Source organism: Anopheles gambiae, chromosome 2, assembly GCF_943734735.2.
Source record: "Anopheles gambiae chromosome 2, idAnoGambNW_F1_1, whole genome shotgun sequence".
NCBI classification, from domain to species: Eukaryota; Metazoa; Arthropoda; class Insecta; order Diptera; family Culicidae; genus Anopheles; species Anopheles gambiae.
Window position 1 is genome coordinate 6385126 of NC_064601.1, and position 25790 is coordinate 6410915.

General features: G+C 45.8%; 4 protein-coding genes across 7 annotated transcripts; 1 reads left to right on the forward strand and 3 right to left on the reverse strand.

Annotated features, from left to right (window-relative positions):
• Window positions 1–944: 944 nt before the first annotated feature.
• LOC1281584 (methylthioribose-1-phosphate isomerase) lies at window positions 945–2458 on the reverse strand. Its single transcript, XM_321518.5, has 5 exons — window positions 2199–2458; window positions 1894–2129; window positions 1679–1828; window positions 1568–1620; window positions 945–1501 (listed from the first exon to the last, which is right to left on the reverse strand). Exons 1-5 carry the CDS (start codon window positions 2328–2330, stop codon window positions 1017–1019), a joined length of 1056 nt encoding a protein of 351 aa, XP_321518.2. The 5' UTR covers window positions 2331–2458; the 3' UTR covers window positions 945–1016.
• Window positions 2459–3319: 861 nt separating this feature from the next.
• Window positions 3320–9065, reverse strand: LOC133391756 (uncharacterized). Of its 2 annotated transcripts, none has more exons than XM_061647841.1 (8): window positions 8811–9065; window positions 7825–8212; window positions 7427–7734; window positions 7067–7345; window positions 4437–4512; window positions 3837–4366; window positions 3690–3772; window positions 3320–3619 (listed from the first exon to the last, which is right to left on the reverse strand). In XM_061647841.1, exons 1-6 carry the CDS (start codon window positions 8953–8955, stop codon window positions 4357–4359), a joined length of 1206 nt encoding a protein of 401 aa, XP_061503825.1. In that variant the 5' UTR covers window positions 8956–9065; the 3' UTR covers window positions 3320–3619; window positions 3690–3772; window positions 3837–4356. The 2 variants fall into 2 exon arrangements, with proteins under 2 accessions (XP_061503825.1, XP_061503824.1); XM_061647840.1 differs by having other exon boundaries at window positions 4437–4596.
• A 278-nt stretch (window positions 9066–9343) lies between these two features.
• On the reverse strand, window positions 9344–15270 carry LOC133391755 (uncharacterized). Of its 2 annotated transcripts, none has more exons than XM_061647839.1 (8): window positions 14958–15270; window positions 13971–14358; window positions 13573–13880; window positions 13213–13491; window positions 10581–10657; window positions 9861–10510; window positions 9714–9796; window positions 9344–9643 (listed from the first exon to the last, which is right to left on the reverse strand). In XM_061647839.1, the coding sequence occupies exons 1-6, from the start codon at window positions 15100–15102 to the stop codon at window positions 10424–10426; spliced, it is 1284 nt and encodes a 427-aa protein (XP_061503823.1). In that variant the 5' UTR covers window positions 15103–15270; the 3' UTR covers window positions 9344–9643; window positions 9714–9796; window positions 9861–10423. The 2 variants fall into 2 exon arrangements, with proteins under 2 accessions (XP_061503823.1, XP_061503822.1); XM_061647838.1 differs by having other exon boundaries at window positions 10581–10741; window positions 14958–15224.
• A 1159-nt stretch (window positions 15271–16429) lies between these two features.
• Window positions 16430–24851, forward strand: LOC1281583 (uncharacterized). Of its 2 annotated transcripts, XM_061647832.1 has the most exons (9): window positions 16430–17573; window positions 17759–18107; window positions 18216–18375; window positions 18626–18686; window positions 19992–20124; window positions 21221–21876; window positions 22058–22354; window positions 22428–22618; window positions 22695–24851. In XM_061647832.1, exons 1-9 carry the CDS (start codon window positions 17546–17548, stop codon window positions 24546–24548), a joined length of 3729 nt encoding a protein of 1242 aa, XP_061503816.1. In that variant the 5' UTR covers window positions 16430–17545; the 3' UTR covers window positions 24549–24851. The 2 variants fall into 2 exon arrangements, with proteins under 2 accessions (XP_061503816.1, XP_061503817.1); XM_061647833.1 differs by lacking the exons at window positions 16430–17573; window positions 17759–18107; window positions 18216–18375; window positions 18626–18686 and adding an exon at window positions 18754–19909.
• Window positions 24852–25790: the final 939 nt, after the last annotated feature.

The window sequence follows — 25790 nt, forward strand, 5'->3', positions numbered from 1 at the left end:
CCTTCCCTTCCTTTGTAGGCCTGGTGTCGCCGTGCTTAGGCCGGCTTAAAGCAAATAGGGTTGTTGAAGGGCTTTTTCGGAACGCTCCAGGTGACTCCAGCGGGCTGCGATAACGATTGTGCGATAAGAAGGAAACAACCTCCACAACGCGGTACGCCGTCACACGCTGACGCGCACAGACATTGCCAATGCCGTGGTAATTAAACACACAGACAAGTTTATCTGCCCTGCAGCAACTGTCGCTGCACAGAAGCCTTTACCCGGGGGTTGTTATGATAATTGGAAAACAACCGTGTCTAACATCGGGCGAAAGGGCTAAACAGTGTAGTATTTGCAAACGATGGTGCTATCTTGCCACAATTAGCATTATCGGGGTGGGTGGGGTTCGAGAAGGATATTTATAGCAGTGCGTTTGCATGGTCACAAAGTGGAGTTAAGTTATAAGCAATGTAGTGATTTGATTCCAACATCTTTAGTATTTTATCAAACGGATGACGATAAAGGAGTGTCTTTTGAATGTATCGTTGATCAATTATCGTATATTTTGGGAAGATTTTCTAATAACAAACATTACGCAGGTAACACACTATCAGAAAAATTTAACAACACATGCCAAACGAAACAATCTGAGACACTTTTGCGTTAGCTCTATGTACTCTGTACTTTTCAAAAATAACCGTCAGTTTGAATACGCAGCCATTCGAAGCACGCAGCCACTTTTTTAAGCAACGCGTGCTGGCACGTGGTTTGATTTGATTGATTCGCGTATCTACAGAAAAGTTCTGTAAGTTATTTTATTGTTGATGTAAAGAACTTATTTGCATAAAACAGTTCTTCGGTTCCTCTTTCTATCCATAAGCCCTTCGGTTCCCCACTATGCGCTACGTTCGTTCTACACGAATCAATTCTTTCTTTCATCAGATTAGAAGTGACAACACATACCATTTTAAAACATTACACAGTTTCAGCGCATCATACTTTACTCGTTCGCTTCACAATCCATTTCGCCTCCGAATTCACTTCTGTCTGACCTTTTCGGCCAGCTCGCACGGCTTCAGCACACCGCGCTCGGTGATAATGCCCGTTATCAGCTCGGCCGGCGTAACGTCAAAGGCCGGATTCCAGCAGCCAATGCCCGGCGCCGCAATCCTTTGCCCGCCGATGTGCGTCAGCTCGTGTTCGGGCCGTTCCTCGATTTTGATGTGCGAACCATCCTCGATCGCCACGTCGATCGAGGTGAACGGGGCGGCTACGTAAAACGGCACACCGTGATGCTTTGCCACGACAGCCATCTGGTAGGTGCCGATTTTGTTGGCCGTATCACCGTTCGCCGCGACACGGTCCGCTCCCACGATGATGGCATCGATTATGCGGCTGCTTAGGAGGGCCGCTACCATGCTGTCGGTGACCAGCGTGGCCGGCAGCTTGTCGTGCACGAGTTCGTACGCGGTCAGGCGTGCGCCTTGATTGTATGGGCGCGTCTCCGTGCAGTACACGTGATCTGGAATGGTGAGAATGTGAGGGTTACAAATCGAATGGATATTTCTGGCTATTTCTATGTACAAACCTAAGAGATTCCTTTCGTTGACACTGCGTATCACTCCCAGAGCAGTGCCGTACCTACAATATTGAGAATATTAATCGAAATTCTTTGAATTTGAAAGAGCTACCCGCTTACCCCGCTGTGGCAAGGGATCCAGTGTTGCAGTGGGTTAGCAATTTCAACGGTCGATCCACTCCCTTCACCAAAACATTGGCACCATTGTCACCTATGGCACGATTGTCGCTAATATCCTTCTCCAGCATATATTCTATCGCCTTAATCACCCTGAAAGAAATGAATAAATATTGTAAAAGCTGTTGTTTATGTAAATCATTGCCCCTGTAGCTCACTCTTGCTTCATCCCATCGACAGTAACGGTCTCGTTGGCCAAAAGACTCTCCACCTGACCCTTCACGTCATCCGCTGCCAGCTTCAGATTCACGGCCGTCGGTCGGGAGGTGACGAGATACTGCAGATGCTCACCGATTTCGTTCGCCAGGGCCGCTTTCGTCTCGTACTGCTTGTCGTAGATCTCCACCACGAGCGATAAACATCCAACGATGGCAATTGCTGGCGCACCTCTCACCTGAAAAAAGGGATTGTGGAAGTATTTACAGCACAGTCCCACAGTTGGCAGTCCACGTCCACAGCCTACCTGCATCTTGTGTATCGCACTCCAGCCATCCTTAACACCGGCGACGGGAATGTACTTCGATTCTGCCGGCAGCAGCAGCTGGTCCAGTATTTGCAGCTGGCCGGATTTGTACTTGATTGCTTCTAGGGTCATTTTGCTACAAATATTAGCTACAACTGGGGGAAACTTTTCCGTAAATGGAATGCAAGCACGAGTACGAAGCGTACGAAGGCGCTCTTATCACGAGTGTTTGTTTACACCAACGCGCGGCCTTTTTGACGTTCGGCGATTTGACAGCTGATCCAGTGGCTCCCAACCAGTCGCAACGGAGCACTGGCATATATTTTGTAATTACAGTCTTTCCCCGAGTTACGCGACACTCGAGTTACGCGAATTCGAGTTACGCGAATTTTTATTTTTGACAGTTCAGATGTCAAATCAGTACAATTTTCTCCATAAATTGTCAAATGAAAAATAATTACCGATAAATAACCAAATTTTCTACACCAATTGCATCAAATAAGCATTAAATTGCATAGATTAATTAAATTCAATCAAAAATTATGATAAATAAAGTATATTTTTGCTGTAACATGTGATATTCGACTTACGCGAAAATCCGAGTTACGCGAATGTCTCCGGAACGCATTATTCGCGTAACTCGGGGAAAGACTGTATTGTAATAGGGGTGAAAAAATGCTATAAAATGTAAAACAAGTAAAAGGGTGTTCTTATATTTACATTTCACCCATAGTAATCATCCTATATCAAATGAAATTAGCTTCATTCACACTTATCAAATATCTTCTTGCACAAAGTGTTGTATACAACCAACCCATCCACAATACAGCTTGTATGCTAACGCTGCAGCATACCCAATTGACATTTTCGAGCACGAATAATCGGGAATTCGAGCAAATTCCCTTAAACTGGAGCCTTCCCAATTGACATTTTCGAGCACGAATAATCGGGAATTCGAGCAAATTCCCTTAAACTGGAGCCTTAAACTTACCTTAAACTGAACCAGTTTAAGGGAAATTTTAGTACAATTTCATGAAAACCGACCACTGTGCTTTGCTCTCTCCTGTCATTTCCAATTGTCATCATCGAAACGTCAAATGAAAAAACAAAACAAACCCAAATTGTTCGGTGATGCTTCATAAGCTGAAATCTAAAATTTGTTTTATTATTTCTGTCGGATTTTCTGCAAAACATAAAAAGGTACCTATTAATTAGGATAAATTGAAATCAAATGGTTCACTAAATAAACAAAATGTTCATTAATGATACGTTTAGCGAAATGGCTTCAAACAACGTGTATAAAACGATAACGGCACCGATGGCATCATTTCCAGATCTCAGCGTAAAAGCGCAGGCATCGGTAGTACCAGCGACCCTCGTACCATTAAAGACATCCATATCTACATCACCATTATTCCTTCCTGAAAATGTACAACAAACCAATAACCCGGTGATTATCAAAACCGAACAAATGTGCCGGCCAGTACTTACCGTGAATGCCCCTGTGAAGCTCGTGCAATGGTCAAAAAAATCATCCTGCGTCCTTTCGGCATCTCCATTATCGGCTCCTGGCACTGTGAATCAAAACAACAAGCCAGTGGTTATAAAATCGGGACAAATGGGCCGACCACTCCTCACCGTGAATGCCCCTGTGAACCTGGTTCAATCGTCAGCCATCGCATCCTCGCCCCGCGTCCTTTCGGCATCACCGTCATCAGCTCCTTGCACTGCGAAACAGGCAAATAGACCAGTGATTATTAAATCTGAACGAATTTGCCGACCAGTCCTTCACGTGAATGCCCCAGCGAAGCTCGTGCAATCATCAGCATCCTCGCCCCGCGTCCTTTCGGCATCACCGTCATCAGCTCCTGAAAGTGCAAAACAGGCAAATAGACCAGTGATTATTAAATCTGAACGAATTTGCCGACCAGTCCTTCACGTGAATGCCCCAGCGAAGCTCGTGCAATCATCAGCATCCTCGCCCCGCGTCCTTTCGGCATCACCGTCATCAGCTCCTGAAAGTGCAAAACAGGCAAATAGACCAGTAATTATCAAAACTGAACAAATTTGCCGACCAGTCCTCAACGTAAATGCCCCAGCAAAACTGGTACAGTTGTCAACATCAGCATCATCATCTCGCATCCTCTCGGCATCATCATCAATACTTCCTAAAAATATCAAACCAACCAATAAGCCAATGATTATTAAAACCGAACAAATGTGTCGGCCAGTTCTCACCGTGAACACTCCAGTGAAGCTCGTCCGACCACCAACATCCTCATCAGCATCATTTCGGCATCATCCTTATTGCTTCCTGGAACATTAAAGAAAACCAAATCATCAGGACCGCAAAACTCAACTTCGTCCAGTATCCATGTCGCAAGCCTTGCTGCAGATCCTGAAAATGAAAATGCCAAAAAACAACCAGTGATTATCTCAGCAGTACAACAACACCTGGCCCAGTCTTCAACCGGGAAACCAAGATATACGTATAGCCCTCCAATACCATCTGTTGCTTCTGAAGCTCTGCAACAAACACCATTCGGCGAAATTGAAATTTCGGCACGGCATGGATCTTCAGCAATGGAGATAAGTGATGCAGAGTTTAAGAGAACAACCCTTAAAAAATTGTCCAACATTAACACGTCTATAGCAGGTGTTTGGGCCGAAATGGAGTATCGCACAGACCATCGAAGAAAATTCACCGAAGCAATGGATCAGGAAAATATACCAATTCAAATACCTCGCCTTACAACCGCTGCAGAACTGAAATCTTTTAATGATCAGTTGGCTGAAGACACATATTTTCAAAATATTTGTTACCAGTTAACACAAAGAATTCAAACCAAAACAAATGATGCCAAAGGTCGAATGCACAATAGTTTTATATTATTATTTGCTAAAGAATTAGTTGTGCAGTGCAGCTGGCGTGGCGGGGGCAAAAATGGACCAAAGATTCCAATGAATCAAAATGTTAATGTAATTAAATTATTTAAGAGAATAGGAGAGGACGATATTTTTGCTGTTAATATTGACGACGTAGAACGTTTTCTTAAAAAAAAGTTAGATAACGCTCAAAGCAGCTTGCAAAACTGCAAAGGAAAAATCAAGAGCTCTAGTAAAATTTATCATACACGCAATAATAGAATTAATAAATAAGTTATTATTATTATTTATTTAAATCTAAACCCTTCCTTATCTTTTACACTCACTAGCAATATGTAGACTCTACTTTGACGAAATATTTAAGATAATTTTTTTAACAAACTGATCAAATCAGATATAACATAATCAAATTTATCTATAAACAAGCTTATGTAATAAATTAAATGTGAAAATTAGGACTATTTTTATTTCTTGTTGGTTTGATTCACTCAAAAATAAAACGTTTTAATCATATCAAGCAACGGAACTACAAAATGGTTTTGAAATCATAAATAAGTCTAAGATAACATTCCACCCAATACAGACGTATAAACTATGTGAAGTTTATTGAAGAGAAAAATCGCAAAAATAAAATTTCAAAACATGAGACATGCAGTAAATTAATTAAATTAATGAAACAAGCATTACCATGTAGTTTTTTTACAAGTAAGAATTTTAATTGCTACAAACAACATCTACCATGCATCAGGAATAATATGATATTAAATAATTACGATGATAAGACCCACCGCTTTCCCATGCAAAAGCGTTTGAAAATAGTTCATGAAGAATTTCCTAGGCAATACTTAAACAGCATTGCACTAAAAATAACACGTTTTATGAACACAAATGGTTTCAAACGCTTTTGCATACACATTCTATTATTTATCATCATAACTAAAAATACCAACAAAACTACAAACAAACTACAACTACGAGCAAATAAGTGGTTAGCTACAGAATGATTCTTAAAGTATAATGTTAGTGAATACGTGTTAATGAATTTTAATCCAACTGGAGGGTATGCAAAAGAGGGGAAAAAACAACTGTGCCAGGTTTTGATGGAGGATAGACAGCTACAAGTTTACATCTAATATCTAACAGAGAAATGTTTACGTCACACGTCTGAACATTTGCATCAACTTTATGAATAAGAATGTCTAAAGATGAAAATACCGATTCAGGATCATCCGCACGCAAAGCAAATGAAAATAAGCTGGAGCTGCATTCAAATTGTTTTCCAGATACTATAAAACATCCATTACTCTTTTCAACTCCTAAAAATTGAATAATACCATTACCCTTTGTTAGAAGCCATTGGTCTCTTGGCAAAGGGCTTAAAAGAAAGTTTGACTCTAAAAAGATACCTTTACCATTTCTAGTTAAATGGGGAAATTTGCGTTTTTTGCTTGCAGCAGCTACTTCGGTTGCGGAACGTTCTTCATAACGTGCTGCAACTTGGACGCTACATCTAAAGCCTGAACGGGACGAGCGTTTTAAAATTTGCAAATAATTCTCGTAGTCATAAGTAGAATGCTTATGCAACGGTCCGTAATTAAAACAGTCTCGTGCTATATGCTGAATATTATGGACATTGCTTGTCAGCTCGCCACGGCCATAAATCTTTCCGTAATCCTTGACAAAACTGTTAAGGAATTCAGCGGCACGTTCCCAATGACGTCGATGGAATGAGGAGGAAAATATTGTTACTCCGCAGAAATACAGCAGAAAATGGCAATAGGCTTTTTCAGGCAAAACATCTTCCATTAACACGGGACTTACATATAGCAAGTAAGATCTGAATTCCGTACCCTTCCAATATCGAATTACATTCAGCCCTCTGAGTTTGCGATGAATCTCAGAGGGAAGTTGTACGCTGATAAGAAATTCAGATATCGCTTGCTTTTGACCCTTGGACCAGGTAGGAATATTTTCATACTTACCACCTATAAGACCGCACAAGTGTCGGCGAGTCGCACCCTCATCGCATAAGTGCAACCCACAACTAGTCGGTAATTTATCCACCATATCAAAATTATCAAGGTCTTCCAGGGGTGAACGCCATTCCTGGTGATGACCCGGACAATCCCTAGATTTAAATCCATGGTGCGTTCGTAGAGGAGCGCCAACGGAGTCGAAAATAATTTTTTTTCCAGGTTTATAGTATTCCCCAACACAGGTACACCTCATACAACCGTGATATCCATTGAAGTAGGTTGTTGCTGCAAAACACAAACATAATTAGCGTTACACAAGCTCCAGATAATTGTGTACATATAAGCAATAGTTGTATGTTTACCTACCTTTAAGGAAAGCCCGCGCAGGAGAATCTGCAATAATAGCTTGGATCGAGAATTTTATCATTTTATCTCCGATCCGCAATCCCCTTCGATGAATGTCATTTGCCTCCTCTACAAACTGTCTTAAAAATACTTCCAGACTGGTTGGTTTTGCTGGTCCACAAAACACTGCGATCATCATAATTGGGGCTGAGGGCAGTTCTACAATCTTCATAAGGATGGGCCAGAGCTGTGTAGGTCCACCTCTATGAAGAGGGAGTCCGTCGGTGGATACCTGTATCGACAATTCGTCGATTGATGGAACAGTTGACCTAAATGAATGAGAATGAAAAAATCCAAATACAATTAAAATACACACATTTACCAGACACTGTTTAGGCTAAATTATTTTCAAAACTTACTTAAAATAATTGACGAGATTATTTTCTATCCCTTTGTACCAAAATTCGCCGCCTGCTATCGATTGTATCTCTTCCCCGATGGTTTTTGGCGTTTTCAATAGCGTGCGAGAATCCTTGGGAAGAAGTAAATCTGTCCATATTCCCAAAATAGCTAAAATTTCATTTACCGACGAGCGTGGCTGATTACGTACAACTGCCCAAGTTCGCAAACATTCACCAATATCGCTATGGTTGTTGCAGTTGTGAGCAGTTGTGGACCCTTCAGCCACGGCGTCGGTTTCGCTTTCAGAAGAACGATCACTGATGTAATCGGTATCGCTGTTGTGAGACGATGTTCCCATAAGCACTTCTGCATCGTATTCTGGATCATCGTACTGGGATGTTAAACCTGCAAGATAAAATAAAGTATAAATGGCAAATTATTTTCATTGTGTTCATCGTTGTTGCTGCTGGTGAAATGTTTCGTTTTTTTTTCGAATAGAACAATCCGAATGAGTTCGATTGACCAAATGTTATCATAGTATTTTCATAGTCCTGGACCATACTACAGCAAAGAAAATATAAACACTTTATCGTTGTTATTTAAGAACACATCACACACATTGATACGATAAAATCCAAGGCATCGTGTCAATCGTGTAATCAACAATCTACGACACTTTTTGTTTACAAAATAATAATGAAATTGTCGCACACACGAATGGTAAATACACATTTATTCTTTAAAATAACACAGATGGAACATTATCTGTAGAATATTTCTGCAACAAAATACATTGGTACATTCGGTACCGGCCGGTACACTTCGGTCGTCATTTTGCTACCATTATAATAACATTAGGAATCGGAAATATTATTTGTCATTTTAGATAACTAGAACAAAGAAGCACTTGGAAATTTCACTCACTCACTCACTCACTGCTCCTAACAAACAACATACCCAAACGAATACGTAATATATTAATAATTAATGTAGTTAAACTCACCGATATTACGGTGCACCACTCCGCTTGTTCCCGCATCATCATCACCCAACATATTCTGCCGATCATACTCCGTCGACATAGCTGCAAGCTTTTTGTTTCGTCGAGAAATAACTTTTCTGCTCCTCTTCATTGGTTGTGTAGCCATTTTACTGAAAAAATCCAACAAATTTTCACAAAACAATAGAGCACAAAATTTATTTTGTTCTTTCGTCAAACACCAAAGCCAAATAAATGACAGCTGGAAATGATGCCATCGTCGTTCGCTACAAGAAGATCACACGCACACAATCATACTTGCCACTTCCTACACGCGTGATCACACACACATCCATACTTTTGGACGGTTCGAGCACCAATCGAGCAAATTTAGAACAAAATTTTAGTACCAATGTCAATTGGGTACCTTAAACTGAACCAGTTTAAGGGAAATTTTAGTACAATTTCATGAAAACCGACCACTGTGCTTTGCTCTCTCCTGTCATTTCCAATTGTCATCATCGAAACGTCAAATGAAAAAACAAAACAAAACCAAATTGTTCGGTGATGCTTCATAAGCTGAAATCTAAAATTTGTTTTATTATTTCTGTCGGATTTTCTGCAAAACATAAAAAGGTACCTATTAATTAGGATAAATTGAAATCAAATGGTTCACTAAATAAACAAAATGTTCATTTAGGATACGTTTAGCGAAATGGCTTCAAACAACGTGTATAAAACGATAACGGCACCGATGGCATCATTTCCAGATCTCAGCGTAAAAGCGCAGGCATCGGTAGTACCAGCGACCCTCGTACCATTAAAGACATCCATATCTACATCACCATTATTCCTTCCTGAAAATGTACAACAAACCAATAACCCGGTGATTATCAAAACCGAACAAATGTGCCGGCCAGTACTTACCGTGAATGCCCCTGTGAAGCTCGTGCAATGGTCAAAAAAATCATCCTGCGTCCTTTCGGCATCTCCATTATCGGCTCCTGGCACTGTGAATCAAAACAACAAGCCAGTGGTTATAAAATCGGGACAAATGGGCCGACCACTCCTCACCGTGAATGCCCCTGTGAACCTGGTTCAATCGTCAGCCATCGCATCCTCGCCCCGCGTCCTTTCGGCATCACCGTCATCAGCTCCTTGCACTGCGAAACAGGCAAAGAGACCAGTGATTATTAAATCTGAACGAATTTGCCGACCAGTCCTTAACGTGAATGCCCCAGCGAAGCTCGTGCTATCATCAGCATCCTCGCCCCGCGTTCTTTCGGCATCACCGTCATCAGCTCCTGTGATTATTAAATCTGAACGAATTTGCCGACCAGTTCTTCACGTGAATGCCCCAGCGAAGCTCGTGCAATCATCAGCATCCTCGCCCCGCGTCCTTTCGGCATCACCGTCATCAACTCCTGAAAGTGCAAAACAGGCAAATAGACCAGTGATTATTAAATCTGAACGAATTTGCCGACCAGTCCTTCACGTGAATGCCCCAGCGAAGCTCGTGCAATCATCAGCATCCTCGCTCCGCGTCCTTTCGGCATCACCGTCATCAGCTCCTGAAAGTGCAAAACAGGCAAATAGACCAGTGATTATTAAATCTGAACGAATTTGCCGACCAGTCCTCAACGTAAATGCCCCAGCAAAACTGGTACAGTTGTCAACATCAGCATCATCATCTCGCATCCTCTCGGCATCATCATCAATACTTCCTAAAAATATCAAAGCAACCAATAAGCCAATGATTATTAAAACCGAACAAATGTGTCGGCCAGTCCTCACCGTGAACACTCCAGTGAAGCTCGTCCGACCACCAACATCCTCATCCAGCATCATTTCGGCATCATCCTTATTGCTTCCTGGAACATCAAAGAAAACCAAATCATCAGGACCGCAAAACTCAACTTCGTCCAGTATCCATGTCGCAAGCCTTGCTGCAGATCCTGAAAATGAAAATGCCAAAAAACAACCAGTGATTATCTCAGCAGTACAACAACACCTGGCCCAGTCTTCAACCGGGAAACCAAGATATACGTATAGCCCTCCAATACCATCTGTTGCTTCTGAAGCTCTGCAACAAACACCATTCGGCGAAATTGAAATTTCGGCACGGCATGGATCTTCAGCAATGGAGATAAGTGATGCAGAGTTTAAGAGAACAACCCTTAAAAAATTGTCCAACATTAACACGTCTATAGCAGGTGTTTGGGCCGAAATGGAGTATCGCACAGACCATCGAAGAAAATTCACCGAAGCAATGGATCAGGAAAATATACCAATTCAAATACCTCGCCTTACAACCGCTGCAGAACTGAAATCTTTTAATGATCAGTTGGCTGAAGACACATATTTTCAAAATATTTGTTACCAGTTAACACAAAGAATTCAAACCAAAACAAATGATGCCAAAGGTCGAATGCACAATAGTTTTATATTATTATTTGCTAAAGAATTAGTTGTGCAGTGCAGCTGGCGTGGCGGGGGCAAAAATGGACCAAAGATTCCAATGAATCAAAATGTTAATGTAATTAAATTATTTAAGAGAATAGGAGAGGACGATATTTTTGCTGTTAATATTGACGACGTAGAACGTTTTCTTAAAAAAAAGTTAGATAACGCTCAAAGCAGCTTGCAAAACTGCAAAGGAAAAATCAAGAGCTCTAGTAAAATTTATCATACACGCAATAATAGAATTAATAAATAAGTTATTATTATTATTTATTTAAATCTAAACCCTTCCTTATCTTTTACACTCACTAGCAATATGTAGACTCTACTTTGACGAAATATTTAAGATAATTTTTTTTAACAAACTGATCAAATCAGATATAACATAATCAAATTTATCTATAAACAAGCTTATGTAATAAATTAAATGTGAAAATTAGGACTATTTTTATTTCTAGTTGGTTTGATTCACTCAAAAATAAAACGTTTTAATCATATCAAGCAACGGAACTACAAAATGGTTTTGAAATCATAAATAAGTCTAAGATAACATTCCACCCAATACAGACGTATAAACTATGTGAAGTTTATTGAAGAGAAAAATCGCAAAAATAAAATTTCAAAACATGAGACATGCAGTAAATTAATTAAATTAATGAAACAAGCATTACCATGTAGTTTTTTTACAAGTAAGAATTTTAATTGCTACAAACAACATCTACCATGCATCAGGAATAATATGATATTAAATAATTACGATGATAAGACCCACCGCTTTCCCATGCAAAAGCGTTTGAAAATAGTTCATGAAGAATTTCCTAGGCAATACTTAAACAGCATTGCACTAAAAATAACACGTTTTATGAACACAAATGGTTTCAAACGCTTTTGCATACACATTCTATTTTTTATCATCATAACTAAAAATACCAACAAAACTACAAACAAACTACAACTACGAGCAAATAAGTGGTTAGCTACAGAATGGTTCTTAAAGTATAATGTTAGTGAATACGTGTTAATGAATTTTAATCCAACTGGAGGGTATGCAAAAGAGGGGAAAAAACAACTGTGCCAGGTTTTGATGGAGGATAGACAGCTACAAGTTTACATCTAATATCTAACAGAGAAATGTTTACGTCACACGTCTGAACATTTGCATCAACTTTATGAATAAGAATGTCTAAAGATGAAAATACCGATTCAGGATCATCCGCACGCAAAGCAAATGAAAATAAGCTGGAGCTGCATTCAAATTGTTTTCCAGATACTATAAAACATCCATTACTCTTTTCAACTCCTAAAAATTGAATAATACCATTACCCTTTGTTAGAAGCCATTGGTCTCTTGGCAAAGGGCTTAAAAGAAAGTTTGACTCTAAAAAGATACCTTTACCATTTCTAGTTAAATGGGGAAATTTGCGTTTTTTGCTTGCAGCAGCTACTTCGGTTGCGGAACGTTCTTCATAACGTGCTGCAACTTGGACGCTACATCTAAAGCCTGAACGGGACGAGCGTTTTAAAATTTGCAAATAATTCTCGTAGTCATAAGTAGAATGCTTATGCAACGGTCCGTAATTAAAACAGTCTCGTGCTATATGCTGAATATTATGGACATTGCTTGTCAGCTCGCCACGGCCATAAATCTTTCCGTAATCCTTGACAAAACTGTTAAGGAATTCAGCGGCACGTTCCCAATGACGTCGATGGAATGAGGAGGAAAATATTGTTACTCCGCAGAAATACAGCAGAAAATGGCAATAGGCTTTTTCAGGCAAAACATTTTCCATTAACACGGGACTTACATATAGCAAGTAAGATCTGAATTCCGTACCCTTCCAATATCGAATTACATTCAGCCCTCTGAGTTTGCGATGAATCTCAGAGGGAAGTTGTACGCTGATAAGAAATTCAGATATCGCTTGCTTTTGACCCTTGGACCAGGTAGGAATATTTTCATACTTACCACCTATAAGACCGCACAAGTGTCGGCGAGTCGCACCCTCATCGCATAAGTGCAACCCACAACTAGTCGGTAATTTATCCACCATATCAAAATTATCAAGGCCTTCCAGGGGTGAACGCCATTCCTGGTGATGACCCGGACAATCCCTAGATTTAAATCCATGGTGCGTTCGTAGAGGAGCGCCAACGGAGTCGAAAATAATTTTTTTTCCAGGTTTATAGTATTCCCCAACACAGGTACACCTCATACAACCGTGATATCCATTGAAGTAGGTTGTTGCTGCAAAACACAAACATAATTAGCGTTACACAAGCTCCAGATAATTGTGTACATATAAGCAATAGTTGTATGTTTACCTACCTTTAAGGAAAGCCCGCGCAGGAGAATCTGCAATAATAGCTTGGATCGAGAATTTTATCATTTTATCTCCGATCCGCAATCCCCTTCGATGAATGTCATTTGCCTCCTCTACAAACTGTCTTAAAAATACTTCCAGACTGGTTGGTTTTGCTGGTCCACAAAACACTGCGATCATCATAATTGGGGCTGAGGGCAGTTCTACAATCTTCATAAGGATGGGCCAGAGCTGTGTAGGTCCACCTCTATGAAGAGGGAGTCCGTCGGTGGATACCTGTATCGACAATTCGTCGATTGATGGAACAGTTGACCTAAATGAATGAGAATGAAAAAATCCAAATACAATTAAAATACACACATTTACCAGACACTGTTTAGGCTAAATTATTTTCAAAACTTACTTAAAATAATTGACGAGATTATTTTCTATCCCTTTGCACCAAAATTCGCCGCCCGCTATCGATTGTATCTCTTCCCCGATGGTTTTTGGCGTTTTCAATAGCGTGCGAGAATCCTTCGGAAGAAGTAAATCTGTCCATATTCCCAAAATAGCTAAAATTTCATTTACCGACGAGCGTGGCTGATTACGTACAACTGCCCAAGTTCGCAAACATTCACCAATATCGCTATGGTTGTTGCAGTTGTGAGCAGTTGTGGACCCTTCAGCCACGGCGTCGGTTTCGCTTTCAGAAGAACGATCACTGATGTAATCGGTATCGCTGTTGTGAGACGATGTTCCCATAAGCACTTCTGCATCGTATTCTGGATCATCGTACTGGGATGTTAAACCTGCAAGATAAAATAAAGTATAAATGGCAAATTATTTTCATTGTGTTCATCGTTGTTGCTGCTGGTGAAAAGTTTCGTTTTTTTTTTCGAATAGAACAATCCGAATGAGTTCGATTGACCAAATGTTATCATAGTATTTTCATAGTCCTGGACCATACTACAGCAAAGAAAATATAAACACTTTATCGTTGTTATTTAAGAACACATCACACAAATTGATACGATAAAATCCAAGGCATCGTGTCAATCGTGTAATCAACAATCTACGACACTTTTTGTTTACAAAATAATAATGAAATTGTCGCACACACGAATGGTAAATACACATTTATTCTTTAAAATAACACAGATGGAACATTATCTGTAGAATATTTCTGCAACAAAATACATTGGTACATTCGGTACCGGCCGGTACACTTCGGCCGTCATTTTGCTACCATTATAATAACATTAGGAATCGGAAATATTATTTGTCATTTTAGATAACTAGAACAAAGAAGCACTTGGAAATTTCACTCACTCACTCACTCACTGCTCCTAACAAACAACATACCCAAACGAATACGTAATATATTAATAATTAATGTAGTTAAACTCACCGATATTACGGTGCACCACTCCGCTTGTTCCCGCATCATCATCACCCAACATATTCTGCCGATCATACTCCGTCGACATAGCTGCAAGCTTTTTGTTCCGTCGAGAAATAACTTTTCTGCTCCTCTTCATTGGTTGTGTAGCCATTTTACTGAAAAAATCCAACAAATTTTCACAAAACAATAGAGCACAAAATTTATTTTGTTCTTTCGTCAAACACCAAAGCCAAATAAATGACAGCTGGAAATGATGCCATCGTCGTTCGCTACAAGAAGATCACACGCACACAATCATACTTGCCACTTCCTACACGCGTGATCACACACACATCCATACTTTTGGACGGTTCGAGCACCAATCGAGCAAATTTAGAACAAAATTTTAGTACCAATGTCAATTGGGTAACGACTTTGATTCAAACCCTTCCCCAGCTACAGAGCGCCGTTGATCCGTTCAAAAGGAACGACACGCTAAGCAGGGTATCACGTAAACCTTTTAGTTGTCCCTTCCGACCGATCGTTATCTTGCATAAACACAAACAGAAATAAAGAAGGGTGCTACACTTCCGGTCCACAATCTCCACAACAGTGCGTGGTGTGAATATTGAACGATTTAATTCTTCCAACTGCGATAAAACCATCCCTCCGCGCTTAAGCATACTCACGACCGGGGTTCCACCCGCTTCCACCGTCCCAAGCTCAAGAGGCACGGAGCCACAATCATCCATCAGGGATGCGCAACATGTAGAGGATCGACCGTACCGTGCCTTATGTGTCCCTTTTTCCCAGCACTCCTTCCCTTTCGCCTGCAGCGGATAAGCCACATGCGCTCCAGACGCGCAAAGGGCTGTACTGCCTACACTTCCTACGCGTCCTCGGCGCGTCAGGCATCGACGGTTCGACAAACTCTGCGTAGCCTCGGAAGCAGCAGCAGCTAGAGCAGCAAACGGAGCACCAGCCCAAAACGAAAACCAAAAAAACAAAAAAACAAAAACCATACGCTCACAATATGCGTATGCGCATATATGTGGGATGTGCAGCATGAGGGCGATGCGGTGCGCATGTCAATAAAAACACACACACACACGCTTTCGTTCGCAGCACGCAGCGAAGGCGGAAGAGCGGAGAAGCGGCGCAAACCAAAAACCATCCGCAGCGCAACGCGCACGGCGTAGGGATGAGCGAAAGGGAAGACAGAAACGCCGCGCAGCGTGTTTTGCGTTAGGGCGAGCAAAAAGGGAGCGCAAGCCGAAAGCGGGCGCGTGAAAAACATGCTCGAAAATATAACCAAATGCCAAAACCCGCACATGAACGGTATGACGGAAAGAGAACGAAAGAGCTAGAGAACTAGAGTGGGAGAGTGTGCGAGATTGAGAGAGATAGGACAGCAACGATCGGGCGCGCGCGCTCGGGCCCTGCGTGCGAGCGAGACCGAGCGATGTAAACATTACAAGCGCAATGTAAAAACGCATTGCGCGCGCGGTACACGCTGAACGAGGATGATGAACGACGAGAGGGTCCGTGGGCACGTCGTTTGCAAGCGAGATGTCTTCTCTTCGCGGTCGTTCATACGGGATGAGACGGCAACGGTGTCACGGGCCTGCCGTGAGGACGAGTTTAGTTTAGATTAGATAATTCGATCAGATGCTCTTGTGCGTCGTCTCGGACGTTCGGTGCGGACTAGCGTTGGTAGTGCGTAGTGGTGGTGGCGGCGGGGGTTTATGTCCGTCTCTTCTCGCCGCTTCGAACGGGGTGGCACATTAGTCGAGTGCGGCCAGACGATCGAGAACGACACGACCTTTTTGTTTGGGCGGTTGTGTGTGCGCGCGCGCCCTCGCCTGTAGCTCCCCTTGGAAGGGCTGGAGCATCCGGAAATTCTACCGTGCGTGTGTGCGTTCCTGTGAGTGTTGGGGGTGGCTGGAAAACTCCCTTCCCTGTGAAGACAGTGTGTTTCAGTGAATTTGGTGATGAAAATCCATTCCATATGCTCATCCGTGTGAAGAAACCCGGAAAAAGTAAAGTACCAAGAAGAGTGTGTGTTTGTGAGAGAGAGAGAAAGAGATCCCGGTAGCGGAAAGAACGGAAAAGCAAATAAACAAATGGTCTGGGACACAGTCTAAAACCTCGGGGCCTGCTTTGATGCCAACCAGTTAAAGTGCCAGTCGTAGTTTCCCTCCGGCGCGTGAGATCAATAGCAGAGGAGGCCCAGGCATCGTCCGGAACGTTCGCCTTCCTTCCGAGAGTCGCATTCCGGCAGTGAGCGTTTGTGTGTGTGTGTGCCCTTGTCTCTGTGTGTGTGTGTGTGTGCGTGTTTAAATGCAATATGCAAATTGTAGCAATGCATCTTGCCATACCGGGGAAGGCACGGGTGTCTGATCTCAGATAACAACAGCGTGTGTCTAGTGTCTCACTGCTTTCGTTTCGTAGCAACGAACTTTTACGACAAAGGATGCTGCGGAACTGTGTGCCTCTGTGTGATTGTGTGACTGTAGTTTGTATCTTTCTTTAGCTTGTTTCTGTTAAAGAGGTGGTGGGAAGTAGTAGTATACCTACGCACACACACACCCCCACAAGCCGTCTAAAAACAAACCATGGATTCACCACACCCGCTGTGTTCAGGTGAGTCGGTGAGTCGGTCTCACATCCGCCACGGGCGTCGTTCGTCGTCGCCGCCTGGCAGAGAGTTCTTCATCGCGGAACAGCAGATCACATCTTCTCCGCCATGATTGCATGATTATCCTCCGAGTCCGATTTTTCAATTGATTCCCCCCCTCCCATTCCCCCCATTTTCCCAAATGGAACAGATAATCCCAACTACTTTAACGAAGATGCCGCCGCGTCCGGTCCGTCCGGCGAATCGGCCGCGGACGCGGTGGAGCACAAGAAGCCGGCCCGCTTCTACCATTTAAAGCGCCTGGTGACCTACTCGAAGCTGAAGCGAGCCGCCACCACTGCTACGATCGTGGACGGGCGCGGGGGGGACTACGCCGACTCGGCGCCGTCCCCGCCGACGCCGCCCACCCGCAACGGCGCGATCTTTCGCTACCGGAGCAACAGCGCATCGTGCACGGGCGGCGCTGCACCGATCCTGGAGGACGATGGAGCGTCACGGGCGGCCCCGCTGGCGGTTCCGCTGTCACCGCCACCGTTTGCGTAAGTTGTTCGCGCGCGCCCGTTCGCCTGCGTTTTCGTTCCACTTTGCGCTAATCGAAAGCACTTTGTAAACATTCCACAACAACACATCCAACAACACTGGCGCAGTGTCGGACGGTCGGGGACGCTGCCGGAACGGCGCAGACATTCCTTCGGGACGTCGACTCATCGCCATCATCTACCGCAGCAGTACCAGCAGCAGCAGCATCAGTTGGAGCACAATGGCGGCCGTGAGCTGATGATGAAAAATGAAACCTCCATCGATGAGGTAAGCTGGTGTGTGTATGCCCGTGGTGCGTGTGGTGTCTTATTCCTCGCCCTGTGTATTTCCTTCTTCCCTCCCTTAGCTCCTCTTCCCACATCCTCCTCTACCACAAATACGCAAATGGTTTACATCAATTCGTGCTAATGTCCTTCTACGCTTTGTTTCCGCCTTTCCATCAACGCCGTTTGCGCAACAACAACCGCAACAAAAAACCGTTTATAAAACGCTACTTTTGGCTGTGTGTCTGTTGCAGGTGCCGAACGCTCCCGCCCCGAAAGCCCCCTTTCAACCCGCCGGCAGCACATCCGATTCCGGTAAGTGCGATGCTCCCGCGCGCAAGCGAAAGCGGAAACAGAGCCGCTCAAGAACCATACGCAAACACACAAACCCTGGGAGCTGGGAGGGAAAGGGTACAGGGCACGCAAAGAACGCACCAGAGGAAAGAGCAGGCACCGCAAAACGCCAAAGTAGTAGTGCCATTCGCGTCAGTTCCGTTTATGGTTTGTGGGGGTTCTTGTGCTCGCAAGCCCCCGGTTGCTTGCGCCGCCTTTATGGAGGATTGGTTGATGTGTATTTCCGCCTAGGGCCATATTGAACCATTGGAGCCGGGCCGGCAGCTCGACAACAAACCCATTTCCAGCGATAGCGAAGAAGAGAGCGAGAGAGACAGAGAGAAAGCGCGGAAGAGAGTGTCGAAAGGCATTGTGGTGTCACTATCATTTTTTTGAAATTTGCCATCTAAGCTCCAGCAAACGTTCTAATGCTTCCACTTCCATTCTAATTACCCACACCCAACCGCAACTCTCACTCTCTCTCTCTCTTCCCTTTCTGATTCTGTTGCTTATGATGGGGGACACCTTTCCTTCCTGCTCTTGAGAGGCACTCCCTCCCCCCTGTGTGTGTGTGTGACGAGAACATCCACCACAACATCACGCACCATGCATTCAAATTCAGTGGCCGCCCTATCCGCTTGGCCGTCACAGTCACTGCGATGCTGTCCAAATGAGTCGCTGCCTGTTTTTTTTTTGCTTCCTCTTCTACTTTTCATTGCTGTCCCTTCCATTTCTTTCTTCGTTCCTTTATTTTGATCACGTTCCTTTTTCCCCGCCGCACGGATGGCGGAACGGACGCGCTCGTGTTACCGTCCCATCCCCTCCGGGTGACGGGCGTACGCGCGCGCGCGCTCATTGTACACACAAAACGACCGGAAAACAAACACATTAAACAAAACCCATCTGCGCGTCCTCCTCTCTCGCGCGACCATGATGATGGAGCGAAGACGTGATCGTGACTGTTTTTTCGCCGCGAGTTGTCCGCGCTGAGCGATCGCTGCCATGCCCGCGGGCAGCACTCTTTCCGGCGTGCTGCACATTTTGCTGGCGGATCGCGTTGCAGTGACAGTGGGCTTGTTGGCTTTTAGCAGTGCTGTGCGCTTCCGCGGAGGAGGTTATTCTGCTTCCAGATTCCACACTGAAACACAACCGATCTCTCTCTCTCTCATTACATCGTGTGTGGGAGTGGGTGGATGTGTTCTCTGGTGCGATAGTGTTTCCTCTGCGTAAAAAAAAAAATCCTCCAGTAATAGTGTGGCGATCGCGGGGACTCATCTCATTCCGCAGGAACGTTACGGGCGGCTGCAATGGACGTGCTGTTCGTGACGGCACGCCACAGCGAGCACGGCATGCTGTGGGTCAACCATCTGAAGGTGTGCTTCGACAAGATCACCAAGCAACGCGGACGGCTTCCCTTCAAGTGAGTATCAAGTGTTTAGTGTGTGTGTGTGTATGTGTGTGTATGTCAGTCGGCTTCTGTAGTGAAATTGATAGTGATGATGATTAATATGTACGGGATCAGTTTCAGAAGTGTTTTTGTGTGGTAATAGTGTCATAAACAAGACGTCACCGGGAATCAGACAGTCTGTGACCGTAATATACCTGTTCCGCATCACTTCACAGTGACCCAGTCCTTGCTCTTGACCCATATGTCTGGCCACTAATGTACGATGACGAAGTGAAGCGCTAAACCCTTCCAGTTCCTTCCGTTGTGATCGGGATCTGCTCTTACTAACGGTTGACGTTTATGTCGTTTTCAAGGTCCAAAAGTCTGATAAAATTGAAGTACAAAATCGCCAATAGTTTGCTGTGGAAAAGATTTAGGCATATGACGGACATCGAGTCAATCGAGACAATCGGGAAGCTTTTCAGAATCACGTAGGAATGTTGCAGTCCACATCTGCATATAAAAGATTAGATTGTTTCTTAGTCCGGGCAGGTTTTAGCATACGTTGGTTTTAGCATTGCTTGGCGTCTTTCAGCTCGCTGTCTTGGACTCAGCATGTTGAGGCAATTCAATAAAAAGCAACGCGATTTGCTACAAGGTTCATTCTCCATGGAGATTTGGTGACATACGTTCAGATTACGTGAGTCGGTACCTACGGGTTAGGTCTGCAGTCACTCTCTATTAGACAAATGTCTCTTTGTGGCAGGTGTGCTGTAACATTTTCTGTTTCACTTTCAGTCAGATGCATACGATACAGCGTTTTTCATGTTTTGTTTTGTTGCTTCTCAATTTTTGTTTGTATTCCTCCCACGAATTATTTCTCCGATATTTTTGAATCATTTGTATTGATTTTCAATGGAATGATGCCCATAAATCGTTGGGAACGATAAAAAACGAACCAAAACACCTTGGGAAACCCTGCAATAGTGATGGAAGTCGCCTTGGATGGAAGTATACAGTCTGTAAAATTTAGTGTGTCCAGGCCGTGTTCCGTAATTGAAGAACTTCCGAGTCCTGCATTTAGTTCCTCATGACAATAACATCCCTTCCCTTTCGATCTCCTGCTCAGATTCCTCCACATCAAGCTGGACGAGGATGTGGTACAGCAAACCCCGCACATCATACAGCAGTGCGAATCCACCAAACTGCAGATCGTGGTCGTCTGTCCAGCCCTGCTAGGACTTTCGCCCTCCCTGCTTCACACGAAACTCAACGCCCTGCTCACACCGAACCGCGTCCTCGGCATGCTGCTGGACGTGTCCGAGTGTGCGGTGAACGAGTTTGCCAAAACCTCCCTGCCCGGTTACTCCCGCTGGCGAACGTGTTCCGTGCGCGAAAAGGACACCGCCTTCGTAAGCGAGCTGCTCGGCATTGCGACCGACATCCTTGGCAAGGCGCTACGCCAGCAAACCGTCCTGCAGCGCACACCATCCGGCACGGAACCGAAAACACCGACCTCACCAACAGGCCCGTCCGGCACAGGTACAGCGGGCCATCTTCCCGGTGCGGCAGCGAGCGGTACAGGTAGCGGGCACCGTTCCCACGACTCGTTCGTGCTGTTCCCGCGCAAGGTGAAGGTGGGCCAGAGCAAGATCCTGCTGATCCTGCACGAACCGCTCACCAAGGAGGACTGGATAAAGATCAAGGTGGAGAAGGCGGACCAAACGATCGAGATAACGAACATCAAGCGGCGCAATCCCTACACCATACAGTTCAGCGTGCCAGGTAGGTTGATGTGATCGGGGCTTATCCCAATGTTTCTCACCTTCGCGGAACCCCGGGTGGAGGGTGTAACGCGAAACGGAAGTTGCCATATGGTGGGTTTTCGATGAATGGATGGATGGGAAGAACTGACGGTCTCGGGGATTTTTCTTCTTCTGTTTTTTCTTGGGAATCGATCACGCAGAGGTTTGTATGGAGATCTCGATGATGATCAAGATACGGCTGGAGAAGAACAGTATCGATCTCGGCAGTCGGCCGTTAAAGTGTGAGAGCCAGATGCGCGAGCTCGAGCAGATCCTGTCCTCGAAGGATGCACCGATGGAGTTGATCTGTCAGTCGGTCGGTCTGTCGACGAACGATCGGGACAAGCTGGATCTGCTGCTGCTGAAGGCGTTCCTGCGAAACGTTCCACCGAACTACAACCTGCTGAACTACGGCAGCGGTGGTGGTGGTGCTGAGATGGGCTGCCATCGTGACATCTGTACGTATTTCCCACCGATGGAAGAACTGAACGCGCATTTTCTCACGGTGGTTCTTTCTTTTCTCCGGAACAGATCCTGAAGAGTATCCGACACTGCTGCACTTTGCCGCCCGCTGGGGCCTGGAGCGACTCTGCATGCAGCTGATCGAATCACCGGGCGGTGAGATTGCGTGCGAAATGCGCAACATCAACGGTCGAACGCCGTCGGACATTGCGGAGCTGGCGGGACACTACAAGATCGCGAGTGCACTGAAGAACTTCTCGGTAAGTTTCGCGTCAGCAGACGACAAACCGCTGGGTGGAGTTGATTGGAACGCATTTGCATTTTTCTTCTTTGCAGCAAATGAACGAACTCACCACGATGTACCACTACTTCAAGGGCGTGAGTGGCGCCAGCTCGGACCAGGTGATGATACAGCCGAAGCAGCAGCAGCACGGGACCGGTCTGCCCCTTCGTACGCAGAACAAAACCGACGCGGAGAAGATACTGTCGCACGTGCACGCTTTAAAGCAGGCGGAGGGCTACATCGACATGAGCTGTGCGAATGGGTCGGACCAGGTGGACGGAAGCAGTGGAGCGAGCGCCATCAACATGCACTACCTCAACGACCGTCCGGCGGGGAGTGAGTTGACACCGCCCGGACCCCCGGACGAGAAGGACGTCTGCGGGGAGAACGAGGATAACTTTGATGTGGTGCGCGATACCGACCGGCGCTGCAACAACGGGTCGCTGCGTTCGGTGGAATCCGCCGAGCGGGCCGCCAAGTACGACATTTTCAGCAACGAATGCTCCGACCTGCTGGAAAACTGTGAAGCCGGCTCAACCGCATCGGCCGAATGCGTCACGAACGGTGACTACATGCTGCAGCCCTCCAATGCACCCTTCACACCGCCGACCGAGCGCACTCCCACCCCACCCCCACTGCCCGCGACGGCCGAACCGATGGGCGATTACATGATTCAACCGTCCAACATTCCGGTCCACCCGTACTGCAACGTGCCGGAGGTGGTGCCCGAAACCCAGCCGACCACCGAGGCGGCCTCCCACGTGCGGTTAAGCTTCCGCAAGGAGGACCCGGCGAGCGAGGACACGTACGGCACGACCACGGCCGGGCTGCCCCGGTGCCGGCGCAACACCGGCAGCTCCGCCGAGGGCCGCACCGTCGACGACGAGCTGCTCGAGATCATTTCCGACTTCAAGAACAACGTGTTCTCGATCCAGGAGGTGGAGCAGCTCGTGACGCTGTGGAAAAACCGAAACGATGTGCAGAAGAGCTTCCGGGAGAAGCAGGACCAGCTGGCCCGGATGCGCGAACACTACGAGCAGATACAGCGCGAGCTGAAGGACAAGCTGAAGCGGCCGACACCGTTCGAGCGGATGCGGAGCTTCTTCTCGCGCACCAAAGCCTCCCCGGCGGGCGGGAAGGCGGCCGCGGCGAAGCAGCGGGCAGGGAATGGGTCGGCCGGTGGTGCGAGCGACCCGCCCGGTGCGGACGTGTGCGATGAGATTAAGTTCTCGATGGCGGGCGGCGGCGGTTCGAACGGTGGGTACGCCGTGGTACGACCGCAAAGCCTCTCGCTCAGCATGAACAGCATGGGTAGCGATAATTCCGAGCAGAGCAGCGGCGGTCGACTATCATCGGGCGGGGGGCCTCCGGCTAGCACACCCACGGACGGTGCGCCCAGTGAGGGCCGCCGTCTGTCGCACAGCAAATCGTGGCCGAAAGGGACCGAGAACGAGAACTACATGGTGCCGCCATCGCCCCGTCCAATCAGCGAAGAGCTGCACCTGGTGCGGGGCGTGCGGCTGGGCAGTGGGACGCTCGTCGGTGCGCTTAACCGCTGCAGCAACGGTAGCTGCTCCAGCACTGCCAGCAGCCACAGCAACCACAGCAGCCACAGCAGCAGCAGCAGCAGCAACAGTGCCGGCTCGTGGGCCGGCATGGGAAAGCAGGAATCGCACTACGTAATGTATCCCTCGAATGTGCCGGTGTTTGCGGGCGGTGCAGAGTACATGAACGTGCCGGCGGCGGCGGCGGTGACGCACCACACCAAAGAGGATGAGCGGATGACGGCGCGACCGAAGCTGGGCCGTACGCCGAGCGACACCGGCGGCCCGACACCGCACCTTGTCACCTTCCAGTCGATAATGGAGTGCAATGAAAGTGCCGACAGTGTCGACAGTGTCACCTAGGGCTGGTGCGAGGCTCTAATGCCCTTCTTCCGGGAAACGCTCTCGTGCTCTCGGGATGGGGGGGGGGATTTTTTGTGTTGTTTTTTTTTCTCGGGGAGGGTTTAAGAGGCGACGTTCCAGCAACGACCGTTCTCATCGTATTATCCAAAGGTTAATTGAAATGATACCATATCCGCATGTAAGTGTGTGTGCGTGAGCGTGTGTTGGTGTAGTACGCACATCAGTCTATAGGAGGAAGCTGTATACAAAGCGAAAACCAACGAAATAAAGATATGTTTCTGTGTGTGCGTGTGTGTAGCAAAATAGCATTAGTTGGCGTAAGCTTTTCGATTTATCCCCCTCAAAAGACTTACAGTTACAGCGCCCTTCAACCACACAATGTGAAGCGGGTGGGTTGGTACAGTTTAACGACGTTTAAAGACACCGGTGTCGGTGTCGATGTTGTCGTCGTCGTCGTCGTCGTCGCGTGTCACACACGTCTTGTGCGGTGGGTGGCTGCGGGTGCGTGCGTGTGTGTCAGCATGCGTGGGTGGTACATGTGAAAGCTTAGCTAATATCCGTTTGATGGAAGATTGTCATGCATGCCACCAACCGACACCGTCACAAAAAGGGGAAGAGGCGCATTGGAAGTGACACCGGCGCAAAAAGGGAACCATCTGCGGCGCAACGACGCAAAGTGCGAGAAAATCAATTACTTCTACGAAAGTTGTCCCAGGGAACAGCAACATGGGGAAGGTGGTGGAGGAAGTGCGTGCTGGGTGGCATACGGTGGCGCTTGATGTCTTCATTCAATGATGGTGCCGTATTTAGATTACATTTTGCAGCAGTGGAAGTGGATGGTTGTATTTAAATAAACGCACGGCGGCGCATGGAAGCGCTTGGAATGCACATCGGCAGCGGGGTGGGTTTGGTGGGCGCTCCACGTGGGTGGGTGTACCTCGTAATGACACGGCCAAGGCACTAACTATGGAGCAATATTATTGCACTCAAAGCACTGCTTTGGCGAGCGTAATTGAATTAATTACCATCAGGTGCTGGTGGTAGCTAGCATGTCCCATTCATGGAATATTATAGCTCTGTTTTGGAGCGGCTCCAGCTACCGATGAGATTTATTATTAATGTTATTTTCCAGTCCCCTTTTTCCAGTGATTGAACGTTGTTTCGTAGGCTGACATTGGACATTTTTGCATGACAATTTTCGATTATCTGTCAAGCGCATTTTTTTTATTTTGACTGACAGTT

Coding starts and splice junctions, on each gene's coding strand:
- LOC1281584 (XM_321518.5), bottom strand. CDS start 2,330: ATGACCCTAGAAGCAATCAAGTACAAATCCGGCCAGCTGCAAATACTG. Junction 1,621..1,678: donor GGATCCCTTGCCACAGCGGG/GTAAGCGGGTAG, acceptor TCAATATTGTAG/GTACGGCACTGCTCTGGGAG. Junction 1,502..1,567: donor CAACGAAAGGAATCTCTTAG/GTTTGTACATAG, acceptor TCACCATTCCAG/ATCACGTGTACTGCACGGAG.
- LOC133391756 (XM_061647840.1), bottom strand. CDS start 8,955: ATGGCTACACAACCAATGAAGAGGAGCAGAAAAGTTATTTCTCGACGA. Junction 7,735..7,824: donor AATCTCGTCAATTATTTTAA/GTAAGTTTTGAA, acceptor TCATTCATTTAG/GTCAACTGTTCCATCAATCG. Junction 7,346..7,426: donor TGCGCGGGCTTTCCTTAAAG/GTAGGTAAACAT, acceptor TGTGTTTTGCAG/CAACAACCTACTTCAATGGA.
- LOC1281583 (XM_061647832.1), top strand. CDS start 17,546: ATGGATTCACCACACCCGCTGTGTTCAG. Junction 17,574..17,758: donor ACCACACCCGCTGTGTTCAG/GTGAGTCGGTGA, acceptor CAAATGGAACAG/ATAATCCCAACTACTTTAAC. Junction 18,108..18,215: donor CTGTCACCGCCACCGTTTGC/GTAAGTTGTTCG, acceptor ACACTGGCGCAG/TGTCGGACGGTCGGGGACGC.
- LOC133391755 (XM_061647838.1), bottom strand. CDS start 15,102: ATGGCTACACAACCAATGAAGAGGAGCAGAAAAGTTATTTCTCGACGG. Junction 13,492..13,572: donor TGCGCGGGCTTTCCTTAAAG/GTAGGTAAACAT, acceptor TGTGTTTTGCAG/CAACAACCTACTTCAATGGA. Junction 10,742..13,212: donor CTTGTGCGGTCTTATAGGTG/GTAAGTATGAAA, acceptor TTTCATTTTCAG/GATCTGCAGCAAGGCTTGCG.